Raw genomic sequence first — 23,242 nt, forward strand, 5'->3', positions numbered from 1 at the left:
AAATAATAACAAAATAAAATTCAAAACAAATGGTATGGAATCACCAATCATCTTTACAACATTCCTTAGCACAACAGCCTGGCAGCTTCAGACAAATGGATCATGTGTGAGCTTCAGAGAGACCTCACACTTTCTTTTTTTTTTTTTTTTTAAAGATTTATTTATTTATTTATTCATTCAGAGAGAGCGAAGAGAGAGGCAGAGACACAGGCAGAGGGAGAAGCAGGCTCCCCGCAGGAAGCCTGATGTGGGACTCGATCCCGGGTCTCGGTCTCCAGGACCACACCCCGGGCTGCAGGCGGTGCTAAACCACTGTGCCACCGGGCTGCCCCGAGACCTCACACTTTCAATCAGCATGAGAGCCCTAGTAAGATATTCTGACAGTTTCCCAAGTGCCCCAGAACTTAGGTGATAGGAACAAGTCTTGCCGTTCTGGCATCAAGTAAAATTGGCATTACCTTCATCAGCAGCATGTAGGAGATGAGGTTGTGCAAAAGTGTGGCCAGCAAACGATCTTCATCATCCTCTAGGCGCTTCCGGTCATGTTCTCCCAGGGACAGGTACCTAAGTAGGAGATCAGAGACAAGTTGGTCCTCAGTGGGGAGACCACAGAACTCACTTAGAAGAGGTTGAATTTACATTTTCCAAGTGTTTACTAAGTCTCATACCTGTCGATCATTTCCTGGGGACCCTGGTCCATACCCATCCCTTCTCTCTCCAACATCACAGCATCTAAGAATGCATCTTCCCAGAACTGCATTTGGTCCCACAAAGTAGAACGTTCTTTGCCTGTGTGGAATAGAATTTTTCTAGGGGCTTATTTAACATATAAAAATACAGCTGCCAAACCATGAGTAAACTCTAGGTAAAAGGGACAAATTCTAAGACAAAGGAAACATGAGCCTCTCCACCCCAGAACTAACATTCCTGCCACCAGCCCCGGCTCCTCCAGGTGAGGCCCAGCCCCTCCCGAGGAGGAGGGATGATCACAGCACACAAAGAAAGGTGGTTACTTATAGAAAAGGTCTCCATAGCCGCATCCTCTAACTGGTCCCACATCGATCCTTTGTCCCTTCCTGCCAATTTGTGAGCAGGAAGGACCATGGTAGCAAGAAAGGAAAGACAGACAGACAGAAAGACAGAGGCTGTTGATTAATATGAAAATCCAGTCTCTTCTAGTGCTCACCTACTGCTTTTTCCAAACCCAGTAAGTCACCTTCTTCAGATATAAAAACACCCTCTAACATCAGCACTGAGATCAGCACAAAGCTAAGCAGCTATGGGTTCAGTGCTACCCTCTTCCCCAGCCGAATCCAGCTTTCTTCCAGAGCAAAAGGTCTTCCCAGTCTGTTTCTCACCTAGGAGTCCCTCGTACAGATAGACCCGCTGGCTTACATCTTCGGAAGAGCGAACTGGGCTGCCCACCAGCTTCTCCTTTACACTTGGCTTCAAGCTATGGGCTTTCCCCTACAAAGAAGAGATGATAGGTCAGCTGCCCAAGGTAATGACAGGCCAAAATAAACCATGCAGTTCATTGAGAGGTCCACACACCTGTTACCCTCCATTAGCAACATATACTCTAGTAGTCCTGCTTTTTGCTACTCTGCCTGCCTCAAGGATTTGACCAGAAGTCAATCTGATAATGCTGCTTCTGTTACTGCCTCCTAAAACATGCAATCATGTTCTCATTTTATTTATCTTTACCCTTTAGTCTCTGTAAGACTCTGCTCTTGGGCACCTGGGTGGTTCAGTGGCTGAGCATCTACCTTTGGCTCAGATCATGATCCCAGGGTCCTGCGATTGAGTCCCCCATCGGGCTCCCCACAGGGAGCCTACTTCTCCCTCTGCCTATGTCCTGCCTTGCTCTCTGTGTTTCTCATGAATAAATTTTTAAAAAAATCTTAAAGGACTCTTTGCTCTTAAAATTAATAAATAAATAAGGCAAATTCTCTGTAGCAGAAAGAACACTGGTTTTTGAAGTCAGACTAACCCAGGTTCAGATCTCTGTCTCTTACTAGCTGTGTGATCTGAGATATAAAACTTAGCTTCTCTGAGTCTTGTTTTCCTCAACTGTAAAAGGAAGACTAATAGTATTTACCTCATAGGACCATTAAGGAATTAAAAAAAAAAAAAAAAGATTTTATTTAGGGCAGTCCCAGTGGCTCAGCGGTTTGGCGCCACCTTCAGCCCGGGGAATGATCCTGGAGACCCGGGATCGAGTTCCGTGTCAGGCTCCCTGCATGGAGCCTACTTCTCCCTCTGCCTATGTCTCTGCCGCTCTCTCTCTCCTCTCTGTGCTTCTCATAAATGAATAAATAAAATCTTAAAAAAATTTTTTTTATTTATTTACTCATGAGAGACCCAGAGAGAAAGGCAGAGACATACGGCGGGGGTCAGGGGGTAGGGGGGGATGCAGGCTCTCTGTGGGGAGCCCAATGTGGGACTTGATTCCAGGAACATGGAATCATGCTCTAAGCCAAAGGGAAATGCTCAACCACTGAGTCACCCAGGCATCCCCCATTATGGGAATTAAATTAGAAAATACATGTAAATCACTTAACAATGTCTGGCTCATGACTGGTATTGGATAAATGTTAATTTCCTCTTTCCAACCATGTCTTAGAAATATCTGCCATTTCTGCAATATTAGACTTTCTATTCATTCAAAAAGATTTCAAATGGGTTAAGAGGCAGATTTCATGCCCATTTCACAACTCATGCAACAGCATAGGCAGAGAAGGGCCCGATCAAAGGTTATTAGGCAACACCTCATTAGTGTGTCTACACACCAGACTCCAGGTTCACAACCCAGTTCTTTGTTCAACGGACCATACTGACTTAATGTTTTTTTTTTTTCTTGCTAAGACAGCCTGGTTTTTGAGCCAAGAAATTTAGGTAATTGCTCTCAGCAACTCAACTGTACGAAAACAGCCCTTGCCCACCAGCATAGAACAAGTAAGAATTTGTCTCAGGAAGGGGACAAGAAAGCAGCACACAGCTGAATGGCTTCTTACAAGATTGCTAGCCTATAATGTCTATCTTAACCTCCAGAATGGAGGCACACTAGAAGGATTTAAAATACTCTCATTAAAATCGTCTATTTAGACTCAAGGAGAGTTAAGGTCCATTAACTCAAATAGCTCTCCTGACTCTCAATCCCATTTTCTACCTTTGCTCAGGGATGTCATTTGCTCTATTATAAACACATAGAAAGCTCTGAGGGTGGGGATGATCACCAGTGTTAAATACCTGATTTCATTTAAATTTCATCTTCCATTCTCCCTACAAGCTCCTGTAAAGAATATTCATTCTCAACTCTGTCTAATAAAGTGACAAGCGTATCAGAGTGCTTAATGCTACCATCAGAGGCATGTATACACGAGAAAGCAGGGTGTTTAAAGGCAAGGACTAAACAGAATTACTTTAATTCCAACTGATCACTGGCTTTTTGTAGGATGTAGGGCAAGTGCTTTTTCTCCTAAGGCTTTGTTCCCCTCACCTGTCAGAGATTAGTCACAGCAACATGCTGAGTTGCAAACTTCTTGAAAGTGAGAATTACGTCTTATTCATCCCTCTTTCTTTAGTACAGAATATACCACTTAGTAAATCACTTAATAGCTATTTATTAATGAATAGAAATACCAAATAGTGTTAGAAACATACTAAAATAAAATGTTATTTTTAAATGCTAAATAAAGCAGTGACTAGAATAAAACCAAACTATTCCATAGCAAGAGGCAGACTGATAGAAAATGAGAGCTGGGGATCCCTGGCTGGCGCAGCGGTTTGGCGCCTGCCTTTGGCCCAGGGCGCGATCCTGGAGACCCAGGATCGAATCCTACATCGGGCTCCCGGTGCATGGAGCCTGCTTCTCCCTCTGCCTATGTCTCTGCCTCTCTCTCTCTCTCTCTCTCTGTGTGACTATCATAAATAAAAAAATAAAAAATTAAAAAATTAAAAAAAAAAAGAAAAGAAAATGAGAGCTGTCATTGCCACAAAGGCATCTATCACTTTGCCTACTGTAAATATGGGTATAATTGCTACATAGGATTTGAAGCCCTTATCTGACTGGGTGGGGAGCCCGATGCATCACTGATTCAGGAGAGGGTCCTAAAAGCCCCAGATCATGGAGTCAAATAACTCCGAAAAAAGCCTTAGGAAACCTTTTCTTTGAAGCCAAATATATGAGGATAATCCATTCCTTCGTCTTTCCTTCTAATTGCCCCTAACTTTTCATTCTTTTCTAACCCACTCCCCTCCCATGAAAGAAATGATCTCCTTTGTTAGTAAACAAAACTTACAAAGATGGTGCTGGTAGCAGAATTGGTCTCAATTTCACTATCAGACAAAGTGCCCCGAGAGCTTGCCAAGTGGGCGCTGCCTTCACCACCTGGTCCATCACCTGCATTGCTGCTCAGGTCACTATCTGCTCCAAGGGTCTCTCCAGAACTATTACTCACCTGGAAAGGAAAGAAAGGTAGTAAGGAATATTCCCCAGTGAAGGGGTCCCAGAAATGCCCAGCTGTTAGAGGTCTCTACCGCCATTACAAAAAAAAAAGCAAAAGCACTGAACTTCAAAGGTGTGTCAGCCTCTGGAAGTACCTTCTTTACAAGATGAGAAGCCCTGGGTGAAATCTCAGGGTCTGATCCCACGCACACAGACCTATGATAGGTGAGCATCTTCACCGTGAGAACCAAGCTGACATAAGACTAAGAGCCTCCAAGGGAGAAAGCAGCCCTTTTCCAAAGGGGAATTCACACCCCACCCACCAAGATGCCAGTGTGGTGTTCCCCTACCACGGTGCTAACTTCAGAGTCCTGACTTGAGCTTCGGATCATAACAGCTGGACTCACACCAATGACAGAGTCTGTATCAGTCCTCTGAAACGATAAGGGGACTCAAACACATTAGAGGAGGTATTGTATTTTCTTCCTTCTCCTCAACCCCAACCTACTATTATTATCCCTAAGTAGGACATGAAAAATATATTTTTTCCTGAATATAAGATATACATGACTTGCATAACAAAAAAATAATAAACATTAAAGAAATACACGCTCGCTATAGAAAATACATGGAAGAATAAGGAAACAAAAATAAACGATAAACCTGCCACTGACGTTAATCACTGCTAAGGTTTTAGTATATATTTCCTTTCAGTTTTTTTCTACGTACATTTTAAAAATAAAACAGGAAGTATATACTGCATGTAGCTTTATAAAACATTTTTCCACGTCACCAAATTTTTGTCAATAGATACTAATACCGTATCATATGGATATATCACACTTATTTCATCATTCTCCTATTACCGGGCATGCATGTTGTTTTGAGGTTGTCTTTTTTTTTAACTTAAATATTCTGAGATAGCAAATTTAGTGCTCACAATTCTCAACAGGGTTGTCACAAACCTGGGAACCAGATGTCAGGCTCACACCACTGTCTGCGCTGATCTGGGACTTTTTCTCCTCTGTCTCACCAAGGTCAAAGACGGGTTTGATTACTTCAGGCCCTGGGTAGGGGAAAACCTCTGTCACTCAGCACACAAAGGCCAGGGGCAGGCTGGTGAAGGGAGTGGGACAGCACACAGCCTGGTCCCCGACCGGCTCAGTGTGACCCAGTCACCTTTCCAGGGACTGCCTTCATATCAGGCCCCACTGGAAGAAGTCCCCAGATGCCTTAAGAACCAAGTAGGACAAATTAAACCTGTTCTTAAGGGGTTCTGAAGCCATCTTCACAACCTGAGAAAATTCTGAGCAAATCATTCTAAAACAGAAAGTTCCACAAACAAATGTCTAAACCACATTCCACTACACTCAGAGTTGGAGCTTCACTGGTGTGTGAAACCCATTAAGAGTCCCCAGGTCACTCAGTGCTTCCCCCAACAAATGTATCTAAAGGGGCTAAAAAAGGACAGGTCCAACGAGATACAGAAACACCAGCTGTTTCCGTGGACAGTGACTACCCCAACTCTACAACTTTCTATATTTGAAATAAAAACTGCCCTCACTTTTCCCCACCCACCCACCATGTTATGGCAGAAGGACAGAATGACAGAAAGCAAGAAAGCGTGCCTAGGCAAGCCACCAGAGAGAGCCGGGAAGCTACAGACTCAACACGGGGGGACAGCAACCATCTCTGCCAACTGCTCCCACAGGCCTTCCAATGGGTGAGGGAGAGATCAGCCAATGAGGGGCACTGAAATAGGCAAACATTCTCCCCACCAACTCTGGAGCAATAGAGAACCAAGTTCTAAGGGACTTTACTCGTAGACACCCTGATTACAGCCTGATTGCTAGGACGAGAAGGGGAAAGAAGCAGCCTACAAGCCATATACCTGTGAATCACATACCACCTACCTGCTTTCATTCCAAATACCCCCCAAGAGCAAATTTGGGGTGGGGCTGACAAAGGGAGCCTGCCCCAACTGGGCCTGGGGAGTTGGCAGGTATGGAAGATTTGGGAACAGGAAGGGGCATTTGTTCCTTACTCTGTTTTTCCAAAGCTTTTTGCTTTTTCACTTCCTGGTGCTTGTTCCACAATTCTACCCCAGATGCAATGTAAGCAGGAGAGAAAGACAGACAGAGTCAGAGGCTGGTCACAGAATGGAAACCCACCCACCCAAGCTGATTCAGTCTCAGGCATAAGATTACAAATCAAGAGCTAAAAAGGGATCTTCATTTTGGGAGGTTAAACAAATCAAGAGATCTAATGCCTCCCCCTCCCCCACTCATGAACTAAAGACTCTTAATTCCTAACCTGAACCTTAAAGTGGTGGTGAAAACTCTGTAGAACATCAGATAGAACTGCCACTCACGCAGGCAGTTAGCATCCCTCCTTGTTGCTACTAAAAATCCAATTCACCCTCAGAATCAGTGTCTGCCCTGCCAAGTGACCCATTCTTAGCTAATCATCTGGAAAAATGCTTCCGGTAAAGGTGACACAGAACACGAAATGATCAAGAATAGCATCTTCACTGGGGTAAAGAAGAAAGAAAATTAATGGTGGCATTCTTTTCCTGGAAGAACTTGTGTCTACATAATCCAACTCCTCATTTCCCAGATGAGCAGACAGAAAGACCCTGAGAGAGAAAGTGCTATACCCAAAGTCTCATTCCTAGCTGGAGGCAGAACAGGACAAAAACTCCAGACCTTCAGATTTGCAGGCGGGTACTTATGCTAGACCATCACGTCAAGCAGGAGAGAGGCAGAGTTGACTGCCTCTAGGACACTACTGTGCTGGCTAGAGAAGGGTAGCTCCCCAGTGAAGGAAACTGGTTCCTCACCACCATTAATGGGAGCATAAGACAACTGCCAGTGGTGTGGCGAAGAAGCAACAGTTACAAGCATACTGCCCAGGGAAACGGAACCAGAAAAAGACACAACCTAGATGACTCAAAGTCAAATACAGAGTGAGTCAAAAGGAGGTGACACCCAGAGGGCTCACTAAGGCACTGCCTTAGTGGGAATGGAGAAACACTAAATGTCAACAAGCTCCTAATCAAGTCCAGTAAGGAAACTTTTAAAGAGAAGTTGATTCAGAAACCTATACCTTGAGGTCTAGAGCCCAGGGAAATGCGCTGCTGGACATACCCCAGAGAAGCAAATTTGACGGTAGTGTAATGGTTGGATGGGAGTAAACTGACCCAGACGATCATAATTTTATAGGCCAAATACGCATCCCTAAACTTTCCTATAGCTTCCAGGAGCTCACGTGGCTCTCCACTGTGTGAAGAAATCCAGATGTCAGTAAAAAGAGGGACCAGGAATATAGCTCAGACTCCCTGCACTAAACCTCACTGGGCCTTCTAAGCAAAACTTCTATTCTTCCTCTAAGGTATAGGTGAGGGTGGGGGAGCCTGTAAAGGAAGCATAAGGGATAAAGAAGTATAAAGAAATACCATCAGAAATGGATGCAGACCTACCTCCCTCTCTAGAAAGCAAAGCATGGGGAAAAGAAAGGCAGGATTCTGGATGAATTGAAAGAAGGAGGGAGAGGTATTTACGAAGCCAGAACCCTCCCTCCACCACACCAAACATAGTGATACATACCAACAGATGCTACAAAATTCTCTTCCTTTAAACTTCTGGTGTCTAGTTCTTTGGGACCCTTTCCTGCAGCACTTGGCGCCCGAGGGCCCAGCTGGGGTACTCTCAGCTGTGCCATAGCTTTTGGGTCCCCCCGCCCAGCCAGGCCAGGATCCTTGCCAACTGGTGTATTTACACTCTCTGTTGGACTTCTCTTCCGCTTGTCTGGTTCTAGGAAAAGATTGAATATAGGAAGGGGTCAAAATAGACAGTGAGAATCAAGTTATTGGGAATGAGGTGGGAGAAGCAAGGATATAGGAAGATACAGAATGAAGAAGTACAAGAAAAGTAAAGCAGGTATCTTATTTTTCATGACAGAAAAATACCCAGTGTGTATAAACATGCATTAAAAAAATAAAATCCCAAAGCCTGATGGGAAGTAGCTTGGCCCTGGAAAACCTGTAGAAGAAGTTCGCTTTCTTCAGAGATCAGTGGGAGAGTTGTGGACAGCCCTTGCCCAGCTGCTGTAATCCCTACCTTTACTATAGTAGTGGGTCTGGGCAATCTCCAGAAGCCCAAAGATGCTGGCCATGCCACCCAGACCTGCGTGGGCATAGGACTGCTCCAGGCTGAGTACTGTGCACTTGAGCAGGTCTAACATCCCCTTGTACACCTTTCTGCTGATCTCCTGCAACAATAACCCAGGGGCCAGAGTTGGCAAACCTGCCTTTGGTGTCCAGGTCCCTCTTCCAGTTGATTCCAGCTCCCCACCCCGGACACTGACCACATCGGGGATGACGTCCTGCCGGGCATCATCCTCTGACTGCACAGTTCGGTTCAGCTTGCTCAGGACAAAGACTCGCAGCTGCTCACTCTCCAGTAGCCGACGCACCTTTTTCATGTTGAGCCAGCCAACACCCTGGCCATCCAGCACGCTGTGTACCACTTCCTTCAGGAACTGCTGGTTCTCACTATGGGGTCCATACACCACTTCTGTGGTAATCAGTTTCTTTGCAGAGCACCCACCCTTTTCATCAGACTAGATGTTTGCCTCCAGGGGCAACACAGAGCCAGGTCTCCAAACATCCAAGTCCCCTGCCTCCCAGCCCCACAACCCCTGCCAAGGGCCTGGTTTGCCTGCGTACCCAGCACAGTAGTCTCATTCTCCTCGCCGGTGTGGGCTACTACTGTCGCACGGGGAGTCAGTCAGAATGGGCAGTGCTCACAAGGAATGATTTCATCTACCCAAATGGGAGATGCTCTCCTACTCCTGAGCAACCCTGAAGTGTGGTACAGCAATCGCTACCTCTATCATAGAACTTTTGAAACAGTTCAGTCATTTATTACCTAGAATTGCTGGATCGACCCTGAGGTGATGGAGGCTCTCTTTTCACTGTTGGGCTGTGTTTAATAACAGATGACTTCTGGTCCACTAAGGCCCTCCTGTTTCCTACAGCCAGGGAGGTAGGAATGAGAGACATCACTACTGTGGTCCAGTAGCCTGTGTCAGCACCGCCGTGGGGAGCCACGTTCCACACCCATTCCCCAGAAGGGCTGGGTGAGGGTGGCCCCAGGGCATCACACATAGGTAGAAACCAGCCATGGCAATGTGGAGGAAGTGGGGATGGAGACTCAGGCCACTCCACATGCACCAGCAGCACGCCCCATGGGCAAGCACGGGCGTCACGGGGGACGGGGCAAGACAGGTCACTCATGTGATACCGCTTGCTCCATGAGGAGGATGGCCCTCAGGCAGGCACGGAAGATGCTAGGAAAAGAAAGATCATGCACAGCTCACAGGCAAGACCCACCTTCACCACTCCCGGGGCCGGCTTCAGTAACAATCTCCATTAGAGTATTTAGCCCAAATACTGGGACACAAAATACACAATTAGTAGGTACACCATGATACCACAACCCCTATTCCCCTCAATGGAGCTGTAAGTCAGACAATCTGAGGATTTTCCCAAAGCTTAGTGCACATAACCTTAGTTCTCAGGCACCTCAGAGCTGGAAGCCAAGAGATCAGGAAACCACCAAGGCTCTAGGAAAGACCATCCTTAAGACTACGGTCTCTAAAAGCCAGGGGCAGGGTAAATGACACGAGGGATCTTCAGGTACTCAACAGGCACATGCGTGAAAGAGGGACCGCTGGATTTCATGAAACATCTAGCATAGGAGGGCCTGCTGGTATGCAGGGAGAGGAGACCCATCTTGCAGATGCTGTCATGGGAAGTAGGTGGGGGTGTGAGGATGGGAGGCGGATGGGAGTGAGAAGGGCAACAAATGAAGTGAAGCATCAGCATGCGATGGATGCATTTCAACTGCTTTCCTCCCCAAGTGCATCAAGTGAAGCCAGTGACGCTACCACTTTTCCACCCTTAAGCTACTGAGTCATGTGTGGGTTTGTGCCACAGCGCTGGTTAACCCCTTGCACCACTAAATGTTCTGTCCCTTTGCCCATCTACTTGATATTCCCAGCCCACCAAAGAACACTCCTTAGATTCCCGGAGCTTTTAATCACTGGGAAGAGGAGTTAGTTAAAATATATACAGAGCTGCTTGTCATTATGCTTTCTGCTATAATTAATTATCTCAGTACAATATCTAGAGAAAATAAACGAAAGTCAGAGAGTAAATTCAGAAGAGCCCTTCAGACTCTCAGAGATCACAAATGAAAATCAAATAAGGGGGACGCCTGCGTGGCTCAGTGGTTGAGTGCCTCTGGCTCAGGGCATGATCCTGGAGTCCCAGGATCGAGTCCCACATGGGGTTCCCTACATGGAGCCTGCTTATCCCTCTGCCTGTGTTTCTGCCTCTCTTTCTCTGTCTCTCATGAATAAATAAATAAAATATTTAAGAAAATAAAATAAGAAAATTAAATAAGGTCTTAACTGCTCTTAGAAGCCAACCAATACCACCTGGTGCACCCACGGGGCCCAAGTTGACATGAAGCCAAAGTAAGAGGCTTCCTGGCTCTATAAACACTGCCAGGCTCTCACAACCATCCCAGCAGGCTAGCTCCTTGGGATGAGGTTCAAACTCTGCTCGTTCAGTAGGAACCTGGCAGAGGACTGGTGGCAGCTGATGATCCCTGTTAATTATGTACATCTGACAAAGCTCCCCTCAGAAGCAACAGTAATCTCACAGTTGCTGTTATCCTAAATGACATAACAGGGCCTTTTCTTCAGCTATGAAGATTGTTTCCATCTGAAAACCAGTCAGAGCCCACAGTGTGCAATGAAAGCCATGAGAAGCGGTATGAGAGGCAACAGCCAGATCAAATGAGTCGTCATACACATGGCTCCTGACAAGCACCCAGAGGCCTGAAATATCTCCCAGAGAATCCTGGTTTGACAGAAGGAGGACTGTAGTTACCTTTCAGACTGGGGAAGGGGGTCGTCTTCTCTCGGGCACCTTTGGTGGGCAGTGTGAGGTTTGAAAGACTGAAGCTTGTACTGTGGTTTCGATACAGGCTGCCTGTCAAGAGAAGGGCGTGAGAGTGATGGGTTAGGAGCCTAAGGAATCAAAGCTGATGACTGCACCATCATCTCCATCTTCCTCCTTGTCAAATATAATCTCAGTACTTCTGGTCTACCTTTCTAAATTATAGACTTAGAAAGGACTAAGTCTATAATTTATGGCAAACAAAGGGGAAAAGTGCCAGGACTGCTCAAAATCCAGTAACAACTTTCTCTCCACCTTCCATAGTAACAGCCAAGTCTCTCTTCAATGCTAATTCCACATGAAAGCTGACAGTTAATGCACTTTTGATCAGAAGCTGGTGCTGTCCCTACCTAGCTTCTGAAAAAACTCACAATCATAATTATCCCTGATGTTGGCTCTCTCTGATCCCTGGTCTGTCCCCAATCTTTAATTTATACCACCCCTCATTTCTGGAAATATTCTCTAGGCACAAAAGTCAACCTCATATAGATTTTAAAGCAAGTTCATGAAAAAGTCCTTCACCAGGCAAAGAAGGTATTATTAGATACAGACCCAAATCAAACTTGACCAGAATATTTCTACAAAATATATGATGTTTAGGGGCAGCCTGGGTGGCTCAGTGGTTTGGCACCTGTCTTTGGTCCAGGGCATGATCCTGGAGACCCGAGATCGAGTCCCACATCAGGCTCCCTGCATGGAGCCTGCTTCTCCCTCTGCCTGTGTCTCTGCCTTTCTCTCTCGGAGTCTCTCATGAATAAATAAATAAAATTTAAAAAATATATATGTGATGTTTAGTACAATGACTACTTCTAAAAAAAGAAAAAAAGAAAGAAAGAAAAAAATACAATGACTACCTTTTAGTTGACCAGCTATCTTACCTGAGATAGACTGAAACCTCTGGGGATAAAGACTACTTTGTCCCTGTCCTTTACTAAACTCCCATGAAAATTCCTTATTCACTATCACCCAAACAAACTGAATTGGGACTTGATAATAATGCCAATCCATCTCTACCTTTAAAGTTCTAAGAAGCATCCACCATGGCCAGGGCCTACTATAGAGAAAATGTGACAAAGGCATGAGAGCTGAAGGTACTTACTGGCAAAAGACATGATGCCCCCGAAGCCCTCGGTGCTGGTGTTGGAGACGGTGGAGGTGGGAGAGCTCGCTCGAGAGTCTGACTCTGCATCTGAGTCGCTTGCCAGTTTCAAGCTGTTGGGCCGCAGCATCTTTTGAGCCCTTGAATGCACAGTGGCATCTATGAGCCCCAGGCAGGGGTACCTAGTCTTGGGAATGTGGGCCTTATGCTACACTGCTGCCACTGCTCCCTTCCCGTAACTTCTATATGCCTAGATCAAAACACCACCTTGAGATGGCAGGCAACCAGAGCATCCAGACTTCTCCAACTTTCTGATTAACCCTCACCCGGGGTCCACTGTAGTGAGGTCCTTCAGTCACCCATCTCGAAGGAATACCCAAGCTCTCACCGATTGCCATTGACATGTTGGCTGAATCGGGGAGTGTAACTTTCCCCCTGCTCATCATCCTCCTCCTCAGGGGGAAAGCCATATTGGGGCTCGAAGTATGGATTGTCATAGGTTCGCCGGTGCACTGACCCCTCTCCAATTTCTGTCTGACGCCTGTCCACGTTCGATTTGGCAATGCTGGGAGGCACTGTGGGGGGGGGCTTGGAGACACCTACTGCTGCCTTATCGTCCACCTCCGTTGAGTCGGCAGGTTCCTAAAGGCCACATTAAATAAAACCTGGTTACCCAGTACCCAGTGACACCTTCCTATTTCTCAGTTTAGCAGGGCCACGCCAGGCCTATTAGGTTCCCATCTCCTATCCTAAGGGAACATGTGAGAAAAGAACTCTGTGACACCTCTGTTCTGTGTCTCTATAAACTATGCAAGAGAGATCTTAGCTAAGTCCTGAAAAAGCCTAATGAGTTCCTTCTGGAGTCAAACTGTGTCTCCCAGGCTCTAAGCTAGGAGATCTACAGAAAGGAAGACAGGAAGATTGTGAAGAAAGAGGCAAATTAACAGCTTCAGCCTCATCTCTCTAATAGAGGTATGGCCCACATCCCAACTATCAGGTCTCACTTATGTACCATTCTAAGTCCTCACGTACAGAATTAGCTCCATGGATGACAGTGCTGGGGCTACTGCTGGCAGTGGTGCTGGAGCTGGAGCGCAGTGGCGGGTTTTCCTGAGACTTCTCACTATCTGGGCCAGGTTCCTCTGATTCCTTCTGGTTTTGCAGCTCATCAATCTCCACCTCACTGGCATCCCCCAGGGCTGCGTGTGTCAATGGATCCACATCTGCCAACATCCAAGGTACAGACCGTACTGTCCCAGAGCCCCAAACCCTGCCCATTGCCAGCCAATCTCCCCCAAGGACACTTACTGGGAGTATCACCATTGATGTCACATTTCATCATTTCACTGACAAAGTCACCAAGGGAGGAGTAGGAAGAGCTTGAGTCATCATAATCCATACTATCACTGCCACTGCAGAGTGAAGAGCATAAAGATAAGAACAAAAATAAAAACATAATGGAAAGGAGGAGCAGGGAAAAGAATCAGCTATCAGCATTAGGAAAAAATACAGAAGGAAGGGCTCTCATACACATTCATATAAAGGAATATTAGTCAGCCATAAAAAGGAATGAAATTTTGCCATCTGCAACATGGATAGAGCCAGAGTATAACACTAAGCAAAATAAGTAAAGACAAATAACATACAATCTCACCCATATGCAGAATTTAAAAAATGAAACAACCAAAGGAAAAAAAAAAAGATACAAACCAAGAAACCAAGAAGAAACTCTTAACAATATAGAACAAACTGATGATGACCAGCGAGGAGGTGGGGGGAGGGGTATGTGTGAAATAGGTGAGGGGATTAATTCTTTTTTTTTTTTAATTTTTATTTATTTATGATAGTCACACACAGAGAAAGAGAGGCAGAGACATAGGCAGAGGGAGAAGCAGGCTCCATGCACCGGGAGCCCGACGTGGGACTCGATCCCAGGTCTCCAGGATCGCGCCCTGGGCCAAAGGCAGGCGCTAAACCACTGCGCCACCCAGGGATCCCTAGGTAAGGGGATTAAAGAGTACATTTAGCACGGTAAGCCCTAATGTGTAGAATTGCTGAATCACTGTATTGTACACTTGAAACTAATATAACGCTGTATGTTAACTTCACTGGAATTAAAATTAGAAGCTTAAAAAAAAAAAAAAAGCCATCTGCATGGCTCAGTTAAGCACCCAACTCTTGATGTCAGCTCAGGTTATGATTTCAGGATCGTGGGATCAAGTCCTACATCTGTTTGTCTCCCTCTCCCTCTGCCTCTCCCTGTGCTCGTGGACATGCTCTCTCTCTCAAATAAATAAATATATCTAAAAAAAACAGAGGTGCACTGTTAACTCAAGGCCAGGGAACAAGATAAAATAAGAAAGTTAACACAAAACAATCAAGCAAAATATAACCAAGGCTTCAAAGACTAACATCTGGGATCTCTGGGTGGTGCAGCGGTTTGGCGCCTGCCTTTGGCCCAGGGTGCGATCCTGGAGACCCGGGATCGAATCCCACATTGGGCTCCCGGTGCATGGAGCCTGCTTCTCCCTCTGCCTATGTCTCTGCCTCTCTCTCTTTCTCTCTCTGTGACTATCATAAATAAATAAAAATAAAAAAAAAATAAAAAAAAAAAAAGACTAACATCTAAGTCCTATGAGACTTTGCCATCATGCTCAATAAGGGACAGTGAGAGCCTCTTTACCTTAAAAAGTGGTTCTACTGCTCACCTGTCATCAGTAGGGTCAGAGTCAGAGTCACGCTCTCGTGGCACACTCAGTGCCTCTGCCAGCTGGGAATTGCTATCATAGACTCGATAATGGATAGGCTGCAGCTGATGAGCATACCACTTTGGCTTGTCACCAATCAGGGCTGGATCAAACATGTCTACCCAAAGAGAAAAAAGAATGGAGTTACCAACAAGGAGAAAAAAAAAAAAAAAACAAGCAAAACATAAAAGACAGGAAAAAGTCTAGAGCAAAATAGGAATGGAAGGAGCAGGTCGCAGATGAGAAAAGGAAACAGCAAAGGGAAGAGCCATCAGGGGACAAGGGCAGAAGGTGGGGCAGAGCAGAGGGCAGATGGACTCACTGTTGTGAATTCGCTGGAAGGCATAGTTGGTGGGGTTAAGGATCCATTCTCCAAAGTACTCCACAGCCTGTGTCCTGGCCAGTTTCTCAGCAAAAGGAGTCTGCCGGGGACGTGAGGCTAGAAAGGAGCCAGCTTGAAAAGCTACCACAGGCCGAGGGAAGAGACGCAGGGTACGTGTGTGCATCTGAAAGCCCTGCAGCACGTTGGGGGAGTTGAAGAAACGGACCATGGCCACTCTGGGGAAGAAGGGGATGGTGAGATAATCCGAGTCCCACACCCCGCACTGTAAGGATTGCTATGATCACCTCCCCGAGCCATCACTTCACAGGCTTCCAACATCTAAGGGAGAGGGATCTTAAACAATCAACAATCTCTTTCTTTACTCAAGGTCTAAAAGGCCTGGGAGTATGAGGAACTAGTTCTTCTCTTTGCTTTTACTAAGCTGGCAAATATAACTACCAACAGAGCAGAACCCAGTTTAAGAGCTCGTGATTATCTAGTGAACTTGGTCATACCTGGTTGCAACATCCACAGAATCTACATCATTGCCATAGATGAGTGGGTTGAATTCAGTGGAAGGTGTGGACTGCAAGTCGTTAGAAGGCCTACCCAAGAGAAGGGGGATCTCTTGGCCTTCATGGAATTTCTCCAGATTGAGGATGGGCTGGGTGTTGAGACTCATGCTGGCAAGGGCCTGTGGAAAAACAAGAAATCCCCTATGGAACACAGATTCCTGGGCAGCTAGCCAATCTCATCTCCTAGGAAAGAGTGTTTGAAATAAGAATCTAAATACTTTAACCTTTAGAAGATAATCTGAATTATGTAGCCTTCAGTTTAAGCCAACCTGGCTCAAGGCAACTTGATCAAATCTGGAGCCCATGGCAATAGTTTTCAAATTTATGTTAGCCATGAAATGTTGTTCTTCAGTTAAAATCTATACAAAAATATAAACAACTGAAACACGTAAAAGTAAAGTTTCTCTGAAGGACATAACCCAGAACTCCACAGGCTCTGTGTGCCCAGCCTAAATCAGCCACTAAGAGGCTCCATGGGGCAATTTGAAAACCACTGGTCTAGATCAGTAGTGCTTCTTAAATATTAATGAGCCCAGGAGTCACCTGGGAATGTTATTAAAATGCAGATTCTGGTTTAATATATCTGAGGTGATTCTGCACTTTTAACAACTGCAGGCAATACTGCTGGTCCATGGACCACACTTTAAGTAGCAGGAGTAAGAATACAGGATTAATGAGCCCAAGGATCTTAACTCCTATAAACATTTAAAGTACAATTCTACATATCAACCTTTCCATCTAATTAATCATACTAAAGCAATCATCAAGAATGAAAACACAGCAAAGGAAGGCAGAGAACTTCCTCAACTTGCAATCCTCAGCAGTCTCTGCAGTAACAAGACACCTTATTACATCAGCAGGGATGAAGCAAGTGAGGGAGAGGGATGCTACAGAATGACCCATTTAAACCCAAACAGGTAACTAGAGGTACTGCTGAGCAACTAAGACAATACAGAGATTCCTGAAGACCCTTCAAGTGAGAACAAGGATTCCTAAAAGAAAAACGAAGGCATCTACTGGGATTCCCAAATAACATACACAAAAGGGCAAATGAATGGAGTCTTGTCATATTTTACCTTCAGGTACTGTGTTCAGCATGCAGAAGAGGAAGAAAATCGATCAATGAAAAATGTATTTAAAGGATTACTCAAAGAGAAGAATTTTTAAAGAAAGCATTCTACAGGGACCTAAAGATCAATTCAAGAGGGAAATATAAAAGGAACCAGATTGTCCAAATGACTAGTTCCTTCCTGATAAGACTGAGAGTACGCTATACGGCCATAAAGAATGGTAGACATGAGGGGTGCCTGCATGGCTCAGTCAGTTGAGTGTCCGACTCTTGGTTTCAGCCAGGTCATGATCTCAGGGTGGTGGAATCGAGCCCCATGTTGGACTCTGCATTCTCCGTCTTCCTCTCCCTTGCACATACTCTCTCTCAAAATAAATCAATCTTTAAAAAAAAATCTAAAAGCCCTTTATGAGATTCATCCTGACACCCAGAAATGGGACACACTTCTTAGCTAAGAAATTCTATTCCCCTTGGAGTCTGAAAGGATAGCTGTCCTAGAGTGGCTACTGCTCCCTTCCCTTTCTTCATTCTTCACCCACCTGCTTCAAATGCTTTTTCAGCTCCAATGATTCCGGTTCTGGCAGGATTGGTAGCATTTCTGCATTGGTGGGGGCAATCACCTGTACCAGGAAAAAGATAAAAGGCATGATCTTAGACTTAATTGTTCTGGAATTCTTCTTACATAAGGGTAACAGAAATAGGAAGTTATATACCGAATATTTCACGTATATGTGAAAATATATTTTATACATATATATATATTATATATATATAATACATATATATACATACATACATATAAGATATGCACACATACATATAGAAAGAAATATACCTCAATGTTGCTGGTGACTATCTCTACATACTAGGACTGTGTTTTTTCTTATAGTTTTACAATGAACACACATAAGGGTTCCTGGCGAAGTCTGAATGTATTCACATCACAGACTACTAATATACATTTTAAATCTGCACTGAAAGCCACTTACCAGAAACCATACCCCAGGAAAACCATTAGGTGATCTACACCCTAGGTGTAGTGGTCCTACAACACATGCTGCTCCAGATATAGCTTCATCCTGGCAAAACTAAATCCTCTGAGTCCTAACCAAGGGTCTCATAAGCCAAAAATATAAAAGCTAAGCATGTAAAAAAATGATTTCAAGGAGTCACACAAGAGAGATCACCCAACTGAGGACCTTCCTGGAAATAATCTAGGAAAACACACATACACACACACAATCCTGTCCTAGACTCTAATACCTCAGTCAAGAACCTCACCCTATTGCTGTCCAGATCCACCAGCCATACATCATCAGGCATTTTGAAGTCCAGTTTGTAGAGGAAGAAGCTGGCAGGGACCCCGATGATGTACGGAGTTGGAGCTAACAGCAGCTGTGGAAAGAAAAAAGAGAGTAAGAAACAAAAACTAAACCTATTTTGATCACTTAATGAATCATGATTTTTTTTTAAATAAGGAAATGTAGGTCTACAATCTCTTTTCCAAAACTCTTGAGGGTAGGTGTGTCTCAGTATTCACAATTTTCTAAATTTTAGAAAGGTAACAATGTATATTCTGTATATTATGTAATACCTGCAACAGTGTAGCCAGTGGCCTATTATTAACATTTACTTTTTAAAAAAAATATTTTTCGGGATCCCTGGGTGGCGCAGCAGTTTGGCGCCTGCCTTTGACCCAGGGTGCGATCCTGGAGACCTGGGATCAAGTCCCACGTCGGGCTCCCTGTGCATGGAGCCTGCTTCTCCTTTTGCCTGTGTCTCTGCTTCTCTCTCTGTGTGTGTCTCTTATGAATAAATAAATAAAATCTTAGAGAGAGAGAGAAGCAGCAGCGGGGAGGGTCAGAGGAAGAGGGAGAAGCAGATTCTTCGCTGAGCAGGGAGCCTGATGCAGGGCTCAATCCCAGGACTCTGGGATCATGATCTGAGCTGAAGGCAGATGCTTAACCAACTGAGCCACCCAGGTGCCCCAACATTTCCTTCGGTAAGTATAAACCATAAAAGCATAGGTTTTGCCATTAAATCAGTACATGAGGTCATGTTCTGCTGACAGGTTAAGTTAAAATAAGGGATTGAAGATGAGTACTGATTTACAACTTCTTGGTATTGTATGTTCTTCCTCAGAGCTGGACAGAGTTGGAAGATAGAGGTGACAAAGCCAGAAAACGCCTGAAACTCACCTGTTCTGCCGATGCCATGCAGGTGGGCAGCAGTGGGATTACAGGAAACATATACTCCAGCGGGTAGATCATTGCCACAAACGCCATCACAGACATAGAGAGGGCATTGTAGTCTCGGGACTGTAGCACCACCTGCCACAAGCCATAGAAGGATCATTCAGCAGTATAAATAAGGTTTATGAGAAAATAGTTTCCAATGCTATAATTTCTTTCTTTCTCTCTTTCTTTTTTTTTTTTTTCCAATGATATAATTTAATTTCCATTTCACCATGCCTAGGGCTCCACGAGCACAGTTTCCACAATTATCTCTGCCCCATGCCTTACCTTCCTGGTCCTTGGTCCCCCAATTCCAGGACCACTCATTGGAATAGAACTACTGATATTTCCAAAGCATTAAGTCAGTCTGGTTAAGGATAATTCGACTGAGTGGACAACCCTCTGAATACATTCCACTGATTGTACCTTAATTCAACCCACACCAACGGAGTACCTGGTGTATACCTGGCATCATGTTACCTCCTAGAGACAAACATATGAAAAAGACATAGTCCCTGTCCTTAAAGGTCTAGAGAGCTGGCTCTCTCACCTTGTGCTCTAACAGGATGCAGGTTAGCACCTGGAGACAGGCATCCACACCCAGAAGTTCCAAGGGAAGGTGCAGTGGGAAATCCACTAGGGTGAATCGAGAAGGGTCTGGAAGAGCAAAGGTCAGAGCTTGTTGGAGCTCCTGGGGTAGGACCTCAATGTCCACTCGCTTCTGCCCAGAGACAGGCACTGGGGAGCGCAGCAATCGATAGATCCAGGCCTCAATCTCTCGAAGGTCATGAAGAAGGGCACTTGACTTCTCCTCCACTAGCAATGATCCAGTAAAGATGCGCCACATAGTGTCCCTGAGGAGCACACAGCAGGAAACAGACACGTAAGCACCAGGAGCTGACACCCTGCTGCAACACAGTGTAACCTTACAGTAAAAATGATGACAACTGGAAATGCCCACTCTCTGGGCTCGGCTAGGATCAGAGGGTATGTACAAGAGTGAGAACCACTGTTAAAATGTATACATAGCAGTACTTATTGTCCTGCCTGCATGAGACATCGAGCTCCAAACAGTCCTGTGTTAGGAAGTCTAACTCCCCAGTCTTTCCCTTAGGAAGCACTAATATACTGTGTTTAAATAGGTATATGGGGCAGCCCACGTGGCTCAGCGGTTTAGCGCCTGTCTTTGGCCCAGGGCAGATCCTGGAGTCCCGGGATGAAGTCCCACATCAGGCTCCCTGCATGGAGCCTGCTTCTCCCTCTGCCTCTGTCTCTGCCTCTCTCTCTCTCTGTATCTCTCATGAATAAATAAATAAAATTTAAAAAAAAAATAAATAAATAATAGGTATATGAAGGACCTCGGGTTATTTTTTAATGATTGATTTTTTTTTTTAAACAAAAGTTTATTCTTAAACATACATCAAGATCTAAGACAACACTTCATTCTAGCTAGATGAAGGACCCCGGGCTTTAGAAGAAATTTCCTGCCCTTCACAGACCAATTAATACCTCATCATTCACTGCTTCCCTCTCTTCTAAGTGTCAGTGGCAAACCATACCTTTGTATACCTCGAGGGATGCCTAGTTTCTTGCCCAGCAGCCGCTCACTGCAGCAGTCCACCAGACGTTTGAGGGTGTACAGACATTCTCGGAAGGTGGAGAAGAAGGGATAGTGGCTGAGCACGCACAAGGATGTCAGAGTACTATTGCGGGAGCGGCTCCCCGTCTTGGCTCGGGGTTTGCCCCGAGGAGACTGAGTTACATTAGGGGCAGAGTCAGCACTGGGAGGCTGCAGGGACAAGCCACTCTCTGAGCTCTCAGTGCCAATCTCTTCTGGGGCACAAGTAGCACGGGGTCCTTCCTTCCCACGGGACCCTGCCCCCCCATCCCCCTTGTCCTTAGGCATACGCTTCTGGAAGGAGCGGTAGAAGTTAACACAGATGCCATAACGAGTGACTCCAGTGTCCTTGTCAGTGAGGGTGAAGACAAAAGAAGTATCATCCCGCAGGCTCATGCGCCGCTGCCGCACACTCAGACAGCCCTCTGGTTGGCAGAAGAACACTACGTCTGGGGGCAGGGGAAACTCAGCGTGGTCCTCCAGTGGGTAGCGCCGTAATAATTCAGGAGTCTGGGCCACACTATCACTGCTTGGGTGCCTGAAGAACATAAAGAGAAATTCAGCAGCCTGAAGGGATAGGATGCCATTCCAAATTTAACCACAGTCCAGAAATAGAGCTTAAAATACTATTTTGAATAAAGTAACCTAACTGCAGGACCTTGGAAAATATGGGTGCTGCTTGCCACATTTAGCTGGTAGGCTAAATGAGGTCTGTGCTGTCGTGAAGATACCTATCTTAAAATGCAAGGAAAATTACAACAATGGAATTATTACTAACACCTTAAGATGATTAGCACTTTTAAAGGTATATCAGCTAATGAATTACCAACAGAGCATATGCAGGTAGAGAAAGAGCACAGCATACTTTTCTTTTTTAAAAAATAAGGAAACTGAGGTATACAGAGTACATTTGCCCAAGAACACAAAGATGCTATATAAGACCAATTTCATTCTGTCTCTGTTCCTCTGGACCAATACTCTCAATCCACCTGACTGCTGTTTTCACTACTAGCACCAATGTTCCCATCAAGGAAAAATAACAGGGGACAAATGAGTTATGCAAAACAATGTGGGGTATCGGGAAGAGAAATAATCACACATGTTGTGGTCATCCCAAATGACAAGATAAAAATCAGTCTCTTCTTGGTTACCTGGCCCCTACGATCACGAGATAGTCAAGTAACCGAGGACAGAACTTCTTCTTTTGCACCATGGCTCCAATTCATCAGTTCATCTCAGAGAAACTTCAAGGCACCACACAAGAAGTCACTGTTCCCAGGAGGAATTCTGATGTTATCTGAAAATTCAAGTCCAATAGGAAAAAAAGTACTGATAAAATCCACCGCTGTGCCTAAGGGATGCATCCCTCTCGCTTCATTCCAGCCAGGGTCATAGGTCAGAAGGTCTCTTCCATTTTAGTACTAAAGATGGGAGAACATGACACTTTTCCTAGCCTAGCACTTGGTCTAAGCTTATGAACTCACAGAGTCAAATGTCAAGAATTAGAACAAATAATGGCTCACCTCCCCATCCCTACAAAGCAGCCCACTTCCAGCTTCACTCCTGGTGCTTTGTTTCTGAATAACAGACCCAGTTAGTCTAATCTGGACTCGGTCATTATGATAACAAAAACGAAGTCACTTTTAGGACAGCTCCAGAGTGGATCAGGATCAAACCAGACTCTAATCAGCACTAATCTGTACTCCTACCTCTACATGAAAACCTAATTACTTTCTGTTCCAACATTCTGCATTCAGCTTCATGTGAAACTACCATAAAAACTGTATGCTCTGTGCATTCAGATGATAACAACAGCAGGCTACTCTACCTTACGCACTCTCAGATGAAGAATATCTATGCCCCAATTGCTTCTTCTAAACTATTTTTCTTCCCTCTTCAAGCAAGAAAGGGGCCCACTGGCTATCGCTACTAGCTCTGCCCTTGGTGCTGAATCATAGTCTTTCTCCTCTATTCTAGTCCTACGGTTGGAATCAGTAATACAGTACACAGAAATGAGACTTGATCCTTGTACGTCTTGTACAAATTAAGAATTAGATGCATAAATAACAGAATTTCTGCAAGGGCAGGGAGAGGTGCTGAGAGG

The 23,242-nt window shown here is 45.0% G+C and overlaps 1 protein-coding gene across 50 annotated transcripts in view; it reads right to left on the minus strand.

Annotated features, from left to right (window-relative positions):
• The window catches only part of MADD (MAP kinase activating death domain), a 41,887-nt gene that overhangs the window by 16,113 nt on the left and 2,532 nt on the right, over positions 1 to 23,242 (minus strand). For 3 of the 50 annotated variants that reach the window (XM_041723418.1, XM_041723393.1, XM_041723392.1), the window contains exons 3-29: positions 22,290 to 22,435; positions 21,080 to 21,676; positions 20,071 to 20,374; positions 19,485 to 19,616; positions 18,568 to 18,681; positions 17,826 to 17,906; positions 16,158 to 16,336; positions 15,643 to 15,878; positions 15,282 to 15,438; positions 13,882 to 13,985; positions 13,606 to 13,796; positions 13,091 to 13,215; positions 12,574 to 12,713; positions 11,406 to 11,507; positions 9,840 to 9,899; positions 9,376 to 9,478; positions 8,813 to 8,999; positions 8,566 to 8,716; positions 8,053 to 8,259; positions 6,492 to 6,545; positions 5,413 to 5,513; positions 4,810 to 4,881; positions 4,302 to 4,460; positions 1,359 to 1,467; positions 1,014 to 1,076; positions 669 to 789; positions 459 to 564 (exon numbers count right to left, since the gene is read on the minus strand). In XM_041723418.1, coding sequence (XP_041579352.1) covers positions 459 to 564; positions 669 to 789; positions 1,014 to 1,076; positions 1,359 to 1,467; positions 4,302 to 4,460; positions 4,810 to 4,881; positions 5,413 to 5,513; positions 6,492 to 6,545; positions 8,053 to 8,259; positions 8,566 to 8,716; positions 8,813 to 8,999; positions 9,376 to 9,478; positions 9,840 to 9,899; positions 11,406 to 11,507; positions 12,574 to 12,713; positions 13,091 to 13,215; positions 13,606 to 13,796; positions 13,882 to 13,985; positions 15,282 to 15,438; positions 15,643 to 15,878; positions 16,158 to 16,336; positions 17,826 to 17,906; positions 18,568 to 18,681; positions 19,485 to 19,616; positions 20,071 to 20,374; positions 21,080 to 21,676; positions 22,290 to 22,351 — 4,017 coding nt within the window. In that variant the 5' untranslated portion in view covers positions 22,352 to 22,435. Of the gene's footprint in view, positions 1 to 458; positions 565 to 668; positions 790 to 1,013; positions 1,077 to 1,358; positions 1,468 to 4,301; positions 4,461 to 4,797; positions 4,882 to 5,412; positions 5,514 to 6,491; positions 6,546 to 8,052; positions 8,260 to 8,565; positions 8,717 to 8,812; positions 9,000 to 9,375; positions 9,479 to 9,839; positions 9,900 to 11,405; positions 11,508 to 12,573; positions 12,714 to 12,961; positions 13,216 to 13,605; positions 13,797 to 13,881; positions 13,986 to 15,281; positions 15,439 to 15,642; positions 15,879 to 16,157; positions 16,337 to 17,825; positions 17,907 to 18,567; positions 18,682 to 19,484; positions 19,617 to 20,070; positions 20,375 to 21,079; positions 21,677 to 22,289; positions 22,436 to 23,242 lie in introns of all 50 variants that reach the window. The other 47 variants (XM_041723402.1, XM_041723383.1, XM_041723382.1 and 44 more) reach the window with 33 other exon arrangements.

Source organism: Vulpes lagopus, chromosome 11, assembly GCF_018345385.1.
Source record: "Vulpes lagopus strain Blue_001 chromosome 11, ASM1834538v1, whole genome shotgun sequence".
Taxonomy (NCBI): Eukaryota; Metazoa; Chordata; class Mammalia; order Carnivora; family Canidae; genus Vulpes; species Vulpes lagopus.